Raw genomic sequence first — 13,162 nt, 5'->3', positions numbered from 1 at the left:
TTATGTAGTAGGTAAATTAGAAATGTAGGATAGTTCTTCTGATTAGCTATGTCACTTAACCCATGTGCAGGGCATTGGTATCCATGGTTACGACCAATCCTAGTGAGCTAGTGGTCGTAACCATGGATAAGCTGTGAGCTAGCTTATCAGAAGAACTATACTACATTTCTAATTGGAGATATTGGTTACTATTATTATGACACCTACATGCTGGGATAGGAGAGGGGAATGCTTCTGTGATCTGATTCAGGGGGTCTCACTTTTAAAGGATCCACACTGATGACATTCCCTACCAGTATCCCATCACTAAGACGAACGTGTGTATTTTTCCCTAGCGTTGGTTGCAGCGCCACTCCTGCCTAGGGGTTGTGATTGGTATTGCAGGCTGATTAACCTTACCTTCATTTCGATGGGATTTTTTAGAATTGATGTCCCTATCTTGTCGGTAAGAGACAAGGAATACATTTTTATTTTCTTTATTTTACACATCGAGCAGAACTGCAATACCAGTCACAACCAGAGTCCACACGTGGCGCTCCATCGGTGAAAAAAAAATCTAAAAAAAGAAAAATGGAACCATTGAAAAAGGGATGAAAACTAACCATGGAGCGAAGGGACCAGAATCTCCAATTTTTTTTGCAAAAAATACACCTAGAGTGAATGAGGCGTCACTTTTTTTTTTTTTTTAACTTTATTACAGTAAGAAATATTGCACATGATCAACATGTCTGTTCTGTCTCAGTCTCCTCTCTCGCCGAACACAGCCGGAAGAAAAAAAAAAAAAAAAGCGCAAGATGTCATCTGATCGGTGGTCTTCCTGGGAAGGGGGGGGGGGGTGGGGGCAGCGCCACGTGGAAGCAGTTCATTAGCGTGCGTCGATGCTGTGATGCAATTAACCCTTGACGGGGATCGCTACCGAAGGCAGACCGGGATTATTGGGAGGGCCGTGAGTCAGAGTCCATGTTTGTTTCGATAAGGGGGGACAGATTGGTCACCCATACAAAAACAGCAATAAAAACTCATAGCAATGTGATTAGCAGGCAATATACCCCCCCCTAAATTCAGAATACATCACATGATCAGAAGGGGACGATCCCACCCAAACTTGATTTTTTCCTTCTTGTAATGTGCGTCCATTTTAATAAAACGCCCTCCCCTACTTCTTTCCAAAACGGCACCATTGCCCCACCAGCTGTATACGTCAAATATACATAGAATATCCCAAATCTGGCCCTGTGCTGTATACACGCAGACGCTACATTCCCCCCCCAACCCCCCCCACAGCCCAGACCGTTCCTCTATGAATATAGCAGAAGTGTGCGAGGAGACTATACGGCCACTCGGCATACATGTGCATCCTGGTATACCGATGGCGTATACTCCCTATATATCAGACTAAGAAAAGAAAAATAATCTGTATTCCACCCTCAGTACAGACTGCACACACCAATAAAAAAAAAAAAAAGTTTCCTTCTATACATCTAAAAGTTTGCCAAAACTTTTTTTCTTTTGTTTTTGCAGATTGAGAGTAAAATTTAGAAGAGAAAAAAAAAAATCTGCATTATATGAAATGTTAAATGTGCAGTGTGTACCTTGCCGGATATATCATCCACACACGTGTACAATACAGACATACACATAGTGTATATATATGTATCTATAGGAGCGTGTGGATATATATTTACGCTGCGTCCGACGATTGACATTCGCTCCAGACCTGATAAGAAGAAATTTCCGTTTTTTTTTTCTTCACATCATCGTTCGTCTTTGCATAAAAAGGTCTATATATAATTATATATAATATATTTATACAGCTCCCCGTAGTGCAGCTGCTTCTCACTAAAGTGTCATAAGAAAATAGCATTTTTTTTTTCTTAAACCCCCTCCCATGACGGCACTTGTGTCCATAGGCGTAGGACGGGGGGTCGTGTATCTGACCATGATGTAGTCGCGTCCGACCATGATTTGGTCGCGTCCGACCATCGTGCTTTTAGATCAGATTGACCTGCTGCTGCACGGACATACACGCTAATGACGACGCCACATCACTCTGCTACATCACTACGCGCCCGCTGTCGCAACCCTGCTCATCTGCTACCCACTGATCGTGTGGGACAAGGCCAAGGTTACCCACCACCCTCTTGATGCCCCCAACTAGGAGTCCATAGAAGAGATCCTGAAGTGCCATTGATGATCACCCCCACCCCCCCATTGATTGTCTGTGAATGAGGGGGCAAAGTCTGGTGCAGGGGTCACCTCCAGTGACCCTGATGCCCCTCACCCCATGCCCTCAGTTTGTAAGGAGGTCATACACAAGGACTCCCCAGCACCCTTGAGCAATCATCTGCTGCTTGAAGGATCGGGCGGCTCTTGTCCTCCCTCCCAAGTAGAATCGGGGAGCTCAGCAGGCCGCAGTGCATGATCCTGCGCCGGGGGCTGCATTTCTGAAGATCCGGTCTCTGAGGTGCTCGGAGAAGAATGGTCGGGGAACGGGGGGTGTTCTGTCGGTGTTGCGGCTTGCATGATCTTCTGCCTCACCTCCCGAATCTTTAGTTGAAGACAAACCTTAGTCGGAAAGATGTCGGAATAGCGGGACTGGAAGGCAGCAGTGGACTGAGCTGAAGGTAGAAGACAGTCGTAAGGACTCAAAAGTGAAGGGATGTCAGATTCTTTTAAAGATTTAAACAGCTAAGAGCAGCATGATATAGGCACAGAGACCCCAATTGCAGTGATGTGCCACTTACTTGGCTGTGTTTTGTTGTTTCAATACAATCAGTGTTTTATCAACAGAAGATTATCACTACTGGACTAGGTATCTCATGCCTCCTAGTCCAACCACGCCTCCAATACTGATTGGTAGCCTTTTGTCAGTGTACACAGAAAGTGTCCAAATCAGTGGTGTGGGTGGAGTTATACATAGTTCCACATTCTGAGCTCTAAAACGGATTTTATCAGCAAGCGATCAGGTTCTCAGCTGGTCTCAGATTACATAGCAGAAACCAAGCAAATATCCCTTCAATAGATTGTCGGAGATAAGAGAATAAAATCCCATGAGTGGTGAGGAGAGCTGGACAACTGCAGCCATGCTTTTGAAATTCTGGACAACCCCTTGAAATAGTTTCTATAGGTTCTTTATCCCTAGTTATCGTCATCTTACTCCGGTAATTTCCGTGCTACTTACAAGAAGGAAAGAATCCGTGCTCTTGGAAAAGCTGCATGACCAGGGCTCGCCGCTGATCGAGGGTCCGGCGTAGAGAAGAGTAAGGGACTTTATCGTACTCCAGCTCGGCCAACATGTCGTCTGCCTCCGTCCCTTTAATGAGATAATCCAGGAGATCAGAAGTGGGAGAGAAGAAATATAAAACACAAAGGAGATGGACATCCGAGCTTCGGACGGACACCTTACCTGTTCTGTCAAATGTGAAGATGTCGCCCTCGCATTTGGCACTTTTGGGGGTGTTTGGTTCTGAGCTGCAGCTAGAACGTCTGCGCATCTTCCTCTTGGGGGACGTGGGATCCTCTGTGGAGGAGTCCAAATCTACAAAAATAAAAAAAAAAAGGAATAGAGAAGTTGCCCAATGTAATCACCGGTGGTAGAGGAGGTTCGATAGTCGCACTCCTCCTACCCAGGGGGAACATACCAGTCGAATTCTTACGTTTCTTGCGATAGGAGCCCAGGATCGCTCGTGGGGAGGTCGCGAGGGACTGAAGGGTGGGCGACGGTAGCACCTCCTCTGGCTTAAACTCGGGAAGCTCAGCGAAACGTTCCTCAAAATCCACATCCGACAGGACCCTGCTGGTGTTAGAGTGAGAGACATGAATGTCTTAGGATTTGTGACCCCTCGCCCTGAAAAAAAAAAAAAAACAAGATGGATAGATAAGCGAGTATACAATGGCAAAGACTCACTTGTCAACAGAATCAAACGTCTTCTTCAAGGGCGGAGGGCGCAACTTGGGCTTTTTCACAGGTCCATCTTTACGGTCGGGAACCTCGGAAGGGGGTCCCGTGGACCTGCCAGCTTCTCCAGGAGACCCACTAACACTAGCTGAGGCAGCAGATGCCACTGGGGAAGAAGGTGGGGGAAGGGCAGGCTGAGCCGGAGTGGTGTCAGGGCGGATCTCTGATGCGGTGGCTTTCCATTCTGTAGGATACTGTATGGGAGAGAAGAAGACATGACACAAAGTTGTCTTTTTTGGGGGGCATTTGTTGAACGCATGTAGATGGATGGTGAAGGAAGGAATCCATCCATAAAGGCAAAGGGGGTCCCAAACCACTCCGGCTGGATGTGGCTAGCACAGATCTACGTTAGCAGGGGGTGCCGTGCAGGGCATGTAAGGGATCGGACCACTTACTGATGACTCCTTTTTGACAGTAGGTGATGGTGGAGGTTCTTTCTTCACATCCGACGCCCCAAAGGCTCCGCCGCTCTGTAGAGGGGACCCGACAGACTTCTCCTCTGTTACATTCTTTGCCCACATGTCTCGGGATGCTCGCTCCTCAGAAACGGGCAACCTTGGTTTCCCTGGAGCAAGCTCTCGAGGCGGAAAGGGGCTCGATGAAGAAGACGACTGCTCCGCTGTAGTTTCTCGGACAATGGGTGTCCCCCGAGACTCTAACGTGTACCTGATACACACACATACTATTAGGACTGACCATCACTATAGGGGGTCCTGAGCAGGGGACCCCCACCTTTATTTCCCGGAATCTTAAGTTTCTTACTTTGGTTCTGGTGTCTCTTCGTGTAGCAGCAAAGGTGTGGGTCTGGAAATGGTGCGCCCACCGGGGGAAGGAGATCTGGCCTCGTACGATCCCACCGGGATACTGGCAAGGGTGGCCTTTACCTTCTGAGGAGGCTTCGGGAGGTTTCTCTGTGGCTTGGGGGTCACTAAACTGAATGTAACAGAGGAGGCTGCAAAAGGGACAAAAGTGGAGTTTAGCGATAATAACCGGTCACACAGAGGTATAACTATACATACGCATAGTCATCTGAGAACAAAATGATGTAGGGTTAGAAATCCTGATTCCAGTGATATATCACAGGGCTGCTTGGTGCCTTTTAGACAAAATCTAGCAGTGCTCGAATGCTGAGCCCTGAATAACCCCGCCCCCACACCACTGATTGGTAGCCTCCTGTATACACTGTCAGCAAGCTGCCAGTCAGTGGTGGTGGCGGGACTACCTAGCACGTGAGATCCAGTCCTGCAGTGATAATCTCCTGCTGATAAAACGCTGATTGTTTAGAATCTATAGCACACAGCTACTTCATGATGGGGTCAGATTCCACAGTGAAAACCTGGTGAGACATTGCCTTTAAATAGCTTGGAGGATCTTGGAGAAAGTGGAGGGACGAAGCAAGCAAAACTTGATACATGGCAAGGTTTTTAAAGGGGTATCAGAGACTTACAGAATCTGTAACGGATCAGTACAGGATCAGTAATGTAATGTATGTACACAGTGACTGCACCAGCAGAATAGTGAGCGCAGCTCTGGGGTATAATACAGGATGTAACTCAGGATCAGTAATGTAATGTATGTACACAGTGACTGCACCAGCAGAATAGTGAGTGCAGCTCTGGGGTATAATACAGGATGTAACTCAGGATCAGTAATGTAATGTATGTACACAGTGACTGCACCAGCAGAACAGTGAGCGCAGCTCTGGAGTATAATACAGGATGTAACTCAGGATCAGTAATGTATGTACACAGTGACTGCACCAGCAGAATAGTGAGTGCAGCTGTGGAGTATAATACAGGAGGTAACTCAGGATCAGTAATGTAATGTATGTACACAGTGACTGCACCAGCAGAATAGTGAGTGCAGCTCTGGAGTATAATACAGGATGTAACTCAGGATCAGTAATGTATGTACACGGTGACTGCACCAGCAGAATAGTGAGTGCAGCTCTGGGGTATAATACAGGATGTAACTCAGGATCAGTAATGTAATGTATGTACACAGTGACTGCACCAGCAGAATAGTGAGTGCAGCTCTGGAGTATAATACAGGATGTAACTCAGGATCAGTAATGTAATGTATGTACACAGTGACTGTACCAGCAGAATAGTGAGTGCAGCTCTGGGGTATAATACAGGATATAACTCAGGATCAATAATGTCATTTTACAAAGTCTCCAAACTTATGCACGGTAGCCATCAAATGTCTGGACACACCTGTCCATGCAATGATTTTCCTTGTACTTACTGCAATTTGCTTGTTAGAATTAACAAGTGCAAGAAACCAGAATATATGTGCTACGCCTTAGATTCCTTGGCATTCGCCACCTAGAATGGCTCCTACAGTCGTGAAGGAGTTCCCAGAGGTGCTGAGCATTTCTTGGCTGCTTTTGCCTTCACTTATTATTACTCTGCGTCCAACTCATCCACCGTAATACACAATTTCCTCTGGACAGTAGATGTTGAGATTTATCTGCTACATGCTGTCTGTGCATCATTTGCGAAGGCTGTTCACTGGAGTGCTATCAGTTTGTAGTTTCTGAGGCGAGTAATTTATGAACTTATCCTCTGCAGCAGAGGTCATTCTTGGTCGTCCTTTCCTGGAGCGGTCCTCACAAGAGCCAGATTCATTATAGCGATTGATGGTTTCCATGACTGCATTTGATGATACCTCCAAGGCTCTAACAATTTTCAAGATTACATGAAAAGTAATGATGGACTGTTGTTTCTCTTTATATAGTCGAGTGTTTCTTCCCATATTCTGGCTCAGAACAGTTGTGAAAAAGGACAATGGGTACAAAAACACTACAACCATCAGGGGTGTTTTGCAGAGGCAAACATTTTCTGAAGGCCAGTGATTCTACAAATGAACTGTTCAAAGGAAACCATTGCATGGCCTGGTGTGTCCAAACTTTTGACTGGTAATGTACTTTATAATGAAGGCCTTAAAAGATGTGCACTTTATAAATTATTCATTCATGCAGAATTGCAGGATGAGCAGCGATGGCCGTCTGTAGTCGTAGTCGCGCACGACCTACCGGAAACTGTTGTGACGTGTGAGGCGCTGCCCCCTGTGGATGGCGCTGGCGGTGCGCTGATTGTTGGCGGAGATGTGACTACTTTAGGCAGTATGGTGGTGGGTGCAGCAGGCACGACGCTGGTGCTTGCCACGGTGTACACCAGGTTTTGTGCGGAAGGAGCGGCCGGCACAGCCAGTGTGCTGGAGCCAACGGAGGGGTATATAGCTGTTAAGACCTGGCCGCTGCTATTCGGGGGCCCGGGCGGCGTGGAGGCAGGAGACACACCAACCTGCCCGGAGGCAAGAATTTGGCTTTGTCCTTGGATCAAAGAAAAAGAATAATTAAAAATCAGCCATAATTAAAGGCAGCGCTATTTTCAACATCATCCATGGGCCAATGCCCAGCATTGCTGCTCAGACCCCTTCGCGCAGATGTAGCCCACCTGGGATAGTGTGCATTTTCTTACCTGCGAGCAGCGGCTGTACAATGGTCTGACCGCTCGGACTTATGGTGGTGAAGCCGAGAGCCATGGAGCCGGCCGCGAGTGTGGTCTGCATACAGGGGGCAGAGCCGGGGGCGGCAGCCTGGGAGTGCGAGCTGGTGGTCACCAGAGGTAGTGAGGGGCCCGCCGCGGAGGGGACGTAAGTGATCCTGGCCGAGAGACAAGGTTAGTTGAAAAGGAGGTCTATAGATTTTACTAGGCACATGGCCGTAACTCAGAGACAGAGGCATCTAAATGGTTAACAGCCAGATCAGAGCAGAGTTTTGGCGGCGGCTGTTAACCATTTAGATGCCTCTCGGTCTCTGACAGCAGCCACAGCCGGCGATAACGTACTAGGACTATGTATATATATTTTATGTGTGTGTGTGTGTTTTTGCTCAAAACACATGTATTTGGGACTAAAAATAATTTTTGCAATTCAGTTACAGCTAAAAAGATCTACAAATTCGCCTATAAGACGATTAGAAGGAGCTCACTGATGGATTTTCAGTTAACTCATCCTGCAGCCGGCGCACCACAGAGGCTATAGATGGCAAACAATGCAAAATATTTCATGGAACCGAACTGCATAAATTATTTTCAGCCTCAATTACATGCACTTATGAAATAAGAAATTAAATAATAATAATAATAAAAAGTCTCCAAAAAAGGTGGTAATTCTCTTGCCTTAAGAAGGCAGGGAAGAAATAATAATAAAAAAAAATATTAATGATAAAAAGAATGGCATTTACTTCTGCTTTCTTCTGTCCTAAAAGATCCACCTGCTCTATATGATGCAGAGAACAAGAATTGTTTGCTGCATTTACCGGGTAGACGGTAAAATGACTTTCTGCTGTTGAGAAGTCGCGGCCACGACCGTCGCAGTCGCCATGGTGATTGGAATTGCGCTCTGGAGTGTTGAATTAACCGGGGGCGCTAAGGCACTCTGGGAAGGGACTGGCGGCTGCACCATGGACATCGGAGTGATCTGAATGATCTGCAAAGTAACAGGAGAAGATAAATGAGACAGGAAGCAAGTAATCAAAATACAAGTTCATACTGCAGGTTCAAGTCTCCGAACACTGCAAGAGCACACTGACAGCGCACTGACAGTGCGCGGACGCACACTGACAGCGCGCGGATGCACAATGACAGCGCGCGGACAGGTGAGAGGATGGATAGCGTGCTTGCGCTGACACAGTGATGCTTGGCTCCGGATTTTCTGCCATGTACCTTATTGGTGGGTTGAGCACCGTTCTGCACGGGGAAAGGAGACGTTACTAGTGGTAGCTGTGTTGCAGGGTTGGGCCGCACAGTCATATGAGATGCAGTCACAGGAACCAGCATCTTGCCCTGGACAGGAGTACTGGATGCCAGGATTCCCGGAGCGGGCAGCAGCTGCGCACAACTCCCTGGTGAAGGGGCTGGAGAAACAGACTGGGCTGTGAATGAAGAGAGACACAATCAAGAGACTGAAGACAGAGGAGAAAAATAATAATTTGGCAGAGCCGCCATGGCGTTTTACCTTTGCCACCCGCTGACACAATACCCAGTGATGGGCTGGCAGCGGGGCCAGGCTGGACGATTGGGACAGCTTGAGGGGTGGCGATCACTTTTGTATTTCCAGGTGGAAGAGTGAATTGGATGCCCCCCGGTAACTGCTGGGGTATGGTGGGCAGGATATACTGCAGTTGGGTGATGCCGCCCCGCTTGTTTGCTGCTGCTGGAAGCAGTTGCTGCGGCTGGAGGATTCCTAGAGGCACAGCTCCGTTCGGACTACCTGTAGGATTCTGGGTAATAAACTGCAGAGCCGTGACTGGAGCGTGTCCGGTACCGTTTCCAGAATTGGGAGCCGGCTGCCCATAGCTAGGTGCCCCTACAAGGAGGTTAGTCACTAGCCCACCCGCCGGTTTTCCCTGTGGAAGTGGGGAAGATGCTGGAGACGTCAGCTGCTGCACTGGTTTTCGGTCATGGGCATACACTACTCCGATGCCCACGGGGGACCCAGGTATGCGCCCATCACATAGCTCGCTGCTGCTGTTCCGGCTTACCGGCAGCGGCTTGCTGGCTATGGGCACCGGTGTGCTGCTTACTGGTTTCACCACATTAGTCACCTCTGTGGTGGCCGGTTTGAAGCCTTGGGGAATGACCCCGAGTCCCTGTGGTCCTGACACCAGTACAGTCCCTAGTGTGGGTACGATGGAGCGGCCGTCCAGGGTCCCCCGCTGCAGGTCGTAGGATCTGGGCATTGAAGAATACACGGTGCTTGAGTTGTTGGGGGAAGGTAAACTGGGTAGGACGAGAGTTTGGGGTGCACTCAGCGAGATGACGGACTGAGTGGTGTACTGACTGAGCGGAGGGGCCGCCTCTCCTAAAACCTTCTGCCCCCCGCTTTCAGAGACGCGCTTCCTCTTGTAGCTGGCCGCTGGGTCCACCATGGTGAAACGCACTTCTGGTGGTCTTTTCGCTTGGTGCTGGCTGGGCTGACGAGGAGGTGGTTTGGCTGGAGGAAGTGGGGGGTATCCACGAGGGAAAGCGGCTTGTGGGTGATCGCTGGGCTTGGGCGACTGAACCATACTGACGGGCCTTTCAGATTTCAAGTCATCGGATGAAAGTGGAAAGTTTCCGGACAGGGAGGCGGAGCGAATAACTGGCGAGAAGACCCCTTGTGGGGGACCCTAGAGAAACAGCAATGACGGGGTTAAACTGCAGTAATCTAACAGTGAAGGATTTGGGGAGGGGGCCAATATCTTTGGGCGACTCACCTTGCCTTCCGCCTCGTCTCCAGATACGCCCTCACTGTCGCTGTCGGTGACTCGCTCCTTACATTTCAGGTCTATGTCCGCACAGCCGAATCCGTCGTCTGCCGGGGACGAGATAAATTAGAGAAGGAGGTGAGGAAATCTGACAAATCATGCGACGTCGGCGAGGGGCAGGAACTCACCGATGACGTCGTCGTCCCCTTCTTCCTCGCAGATGACCATTCTCTCCTCGTCGCTGGTCATGTCCTCGCTGGTGGTGCGTGGCGGGCGATAAGGTCCCGGAAGGGTCAGACAGGCGCGGGACGTCGGGCAGACAGAGCTCTCGCTGTGTGTAGGCATTGGGAACGCCGTGGGCTCCGGGCCGCCGAACGTGGCCTTCTGGTTGGAATATGGAGAACGACTTGAGCACATCTGTGAATAACGGCCATCGTTGCAGTATATGACTACACGTATGGACTCAACTCGCGTGCAACTACATGTTCGCCAACTTTACAATATACATCATCTTTCAATTTCTTAGATGTTTTTATAACCTCTGCTTCTGGTCAGTGAATAGAATTTTTTTTTTTTACATGCTATTTTTGGACATCTCCTTCCCCCTCTGGCAGCTGACGAAGTGGATTCTTACTTCCTCTGTAGAAGACGACTTATTAGATCTACCGCCAAGTAATGCAATGGGCTCTGGACAGGATCAGTCTCCTTCCACCTCTGGCAACTGACAATATAAATCCTTTTTACTTGTTCTGTAGAAGTCTCAGATCTACTGCCAAGTAATGCAACAAATTCTGCTTAAAATCAGTCTCCTTCCTCTTCTGGCAGCTACAATATAAATCCTGCAAAGTAATGCCATGTGAACTGACAAGATCAGTCTCCTACTCCCTCGGATAGCTGACTACAAATTATTTTTACTCCCCCCCCCACCCCCCCCAGTAGAAATTCTCTAAGATCTACAGCCAAGTAATGCAAAAGGCCCTGACTAAAACCAGTCTCTTTCCTCTTCTGGCAGAGGACAATATAATCCCTTTTACACAGTATTTTCAACCAACGGCCAAGTAATGCTGGAGGGGGGACTGACAGGATCAGTCTCCTTCCCCCTCCGGAAGCTGTTCATATAAGCCCAACAAAATGTTGCTATATAATGCAAATGGGTCTGGACTGAATCAGTCTCCTCTCCCCCTCTGGCAGCTGGTAACATTTTTAGCTCTAGAGCCAGACATCTGTAGATAATCTACTCCTTTCCTAACAGGCAGGCAGAAAGCCATTCCTATTGGTCGCCCGGCAGTGATCAGAGGGCCATTATGCAGAGACCCTGACTAGGTGACTGATTTCTGTGTGACCACCAGGTGGCGCCTTATCCAATGCTCTCTGGGTAATAGACGCAATCGCCTGCTCTCCAGACAGGTTACATTTTAACAAGGACAATCAGACCCAGACATTACACCTGCGTCTGGGACCCAGAAGGACAGCGTGTACTGCAGAGGGGGCCGTAACCTTAATAATCACAGACTATTAACCTGCTTTTCTAGTCTCCAGCAGTGACCGGCTTATTTACTGTAAGAGCAGAGACGTGGTGAATGCAAGAGTGGCCTTCAGCAGAAGTATCGGTAAGTAGGGGTCCAGTGGGTGGTTCTACTCAAGCGACTGACAGCTTACAGATGCATACAGTGGAGGAAGTCAATCGCCAAGTAGGACCGCCCACTGGACTCCTAAGCAGGCAATCAGCAGTGATGGAAATGAATACTAGAGATGAGCAAAATATAAAAAATTGCAGGACTATGGCCGTCACGTCGACAGACCAGGGCCGGGTAGGGATTACGTTGACAGACCAGGGCCCGGGTGGGGGGTCACATATGTTTGTATGTATGGCGTCGTATGTCCCAGTTCCTGACCGGTAACAGGGACTTTTCACAGAAATTCACCCTACACGAGTCCCTCGGCAATGTCGGCGCTGTACCTGCTTCAGTTCCTGCAGGGCCTGGCTGTCCTCCCGATGCTCCATGCTCTGCACGGCGCTGTGGGAGAACGCCCGGGGGCGAGAAAGTTGGGTTGTCGCAGTGGAGGTAGTGGGTAGGCGATCCCCGCTTGGCATAGTGGATGACGGAGCTCCGAGCTTGGATTCCAGCATCAGACCGGACGGAGCAATCTCTGAGGAAACTTAAGAAATGGAGAAGAAAAAAGAAAAAAAAAATTACTTCCGTGTTGGTCTGATAGACGCAGGGGCAGAATGCCGACATGAGGGACGGGCTCACCTCCGGGGGCGGCCGTGGTGCCAGTCTCGGACATACTCCTCTCCCTCATCTCTTTGGGCACACCCCAGGGACCGGGCATCACCTGTTTCACATCCGAGCTGGACTTCTTACGGTCTTTGTTGCACCACTTCCAGTCGGGATGCGCCTTGAAATGTGCTTCTTTCACCTGGTATAAGAGACGATGCTAGTGACCGTGCCAATACCGGGGTGCATCCCACCCACCATTGTCTTAATTCTGCCCCAACAATAAGATATCTCATACCGGTGACCTATCCCTGCAGACTGGCCATAAATTGGACAACTCATTTAAGGCGCAGTATGCATCGTGGTGCCGTCACCACCCATTCCAATAATCAGTTTGCCCCCTATGGGTACCTGGAAGGCCAGGTCGTGATACTTCTGCTTCTCCTTGGTGCCTAGCGCGTACCACCACTCGCCCAGGATCTTGCTGACGGTGCGGTTGTCCTGGTTCGGGTGGCGCTGGTGCACCAGGGCCCGGTGACGCTTACTGAAGATCATGAAGGCGTTCATGGGACGGCGAATGTGATCCTTCTCCCTCTGTACATAAAATAAAATAAAAAAGGACCACGTATTAAAGGGGTATCCACTCCCTACACCCGATAGATGGGGCTTCCACCGCTGGGAATACTGAAGAGGTGGGTGCAAGGCCGTGTCTCCCCACTTTACTTCTAC

General features: G+C 49.0%; 1 protein-coding gene across 6 annotated transcripts in view; it reads right to left on the bottom strand.

Moving 5' to 3' along the window:
• Positions 1–678: 678 nt before the first annotated feature.
• The window catches only part of CIC (capicua transcriptional repressor), an 83,912-nt gene continuing 71,428 nt past the window's right edge, over positions 679–13,162 (bottom strand). For 3 of the 6 annotated variants that reach the window (XM_069742318.1, XM_069742321.1, XM_069742319.1), the window contains exons 6-22: positions 12,845–13,027; positions 12,470–12,635; positions 12,175–12,374; positions 10,403–10,631; positions 10,224–10,321; positions 8,984–10,136; positions 8,692–8,900; positions 8,286–8,455; positions 7,444–7,628; positions 6,996–7,295; positions 4,721–4,910; positions 4,354–4,624; positions 3,908–4,152; positions 3,642–3,796; positions 3,407–3,538; positions 3,182–3,313; positions 679–2,618 (exon numbers count right to left, since the gene is read on the bottom strand). In XM_069742318.1, coding sequence (XP_069598419.1) covers positions 2,341–2,618; positions 3,182–3,313; positions 3,407–3,538; positions 3,642–3,796; positions 3,908–4,152; positions 4,354–4,624; positions 4,721–4,910; positions 6,996–7,295; positions 7,444–7,628; positions 8,286–8,455; positions 8,692–8,900; positions 8,984–10,136; positions 10,224–10,321; positions 10,403–10,631; positions 12,175–12,374; positions 12,470–12,635; positions 12,845–13,027 — 4,296 coding nt within the window. In that variant the 3' untranslated portion in view covers positions 679–2,340. The remainder of the gene's footprint in view (positions 2,619–3,181; positions 3,314–3,406; positions 3,539–3,641; positions 3,797–3,907; positions 4,153–4,353; positions 4,625–4,720; positions 4,911–6,995; positions 7,296–7,443; positions 7,629–8,285; positions 8,456–8,691; positions 8,901–8,983; positions 10,137–10,223; positions 10,322–10,402; positions 10,632–12,174; positions 12,375–12,469; positions 12,636–12,844; positions 13,028–13,162) is intronic. The other 3 variants (XM_069742323.1, XM_069742322.1, XM_069742324.1) reach the window with 3 other exon arrangements.

Source organism: Ranitomeya imitator, chromosome 10, assembly GCF_032444005.1.
Source record: "Ranitomeya imitator isolate aRanImi1 chromosome 10, aRanImi1.pri, whole genome shotgun sequence".
Taxonomy (NCBI): Eukaryota; Metazoa; Chordata; class Amphibia; order Anura; family Dendrobatidae; genus Ranitomeya; species Ranitomeya imitator.
Note: the sequence above shows the minus strand (reverse complement) of the source record. Positions and strands in the feature narration are given on the sequence as shown.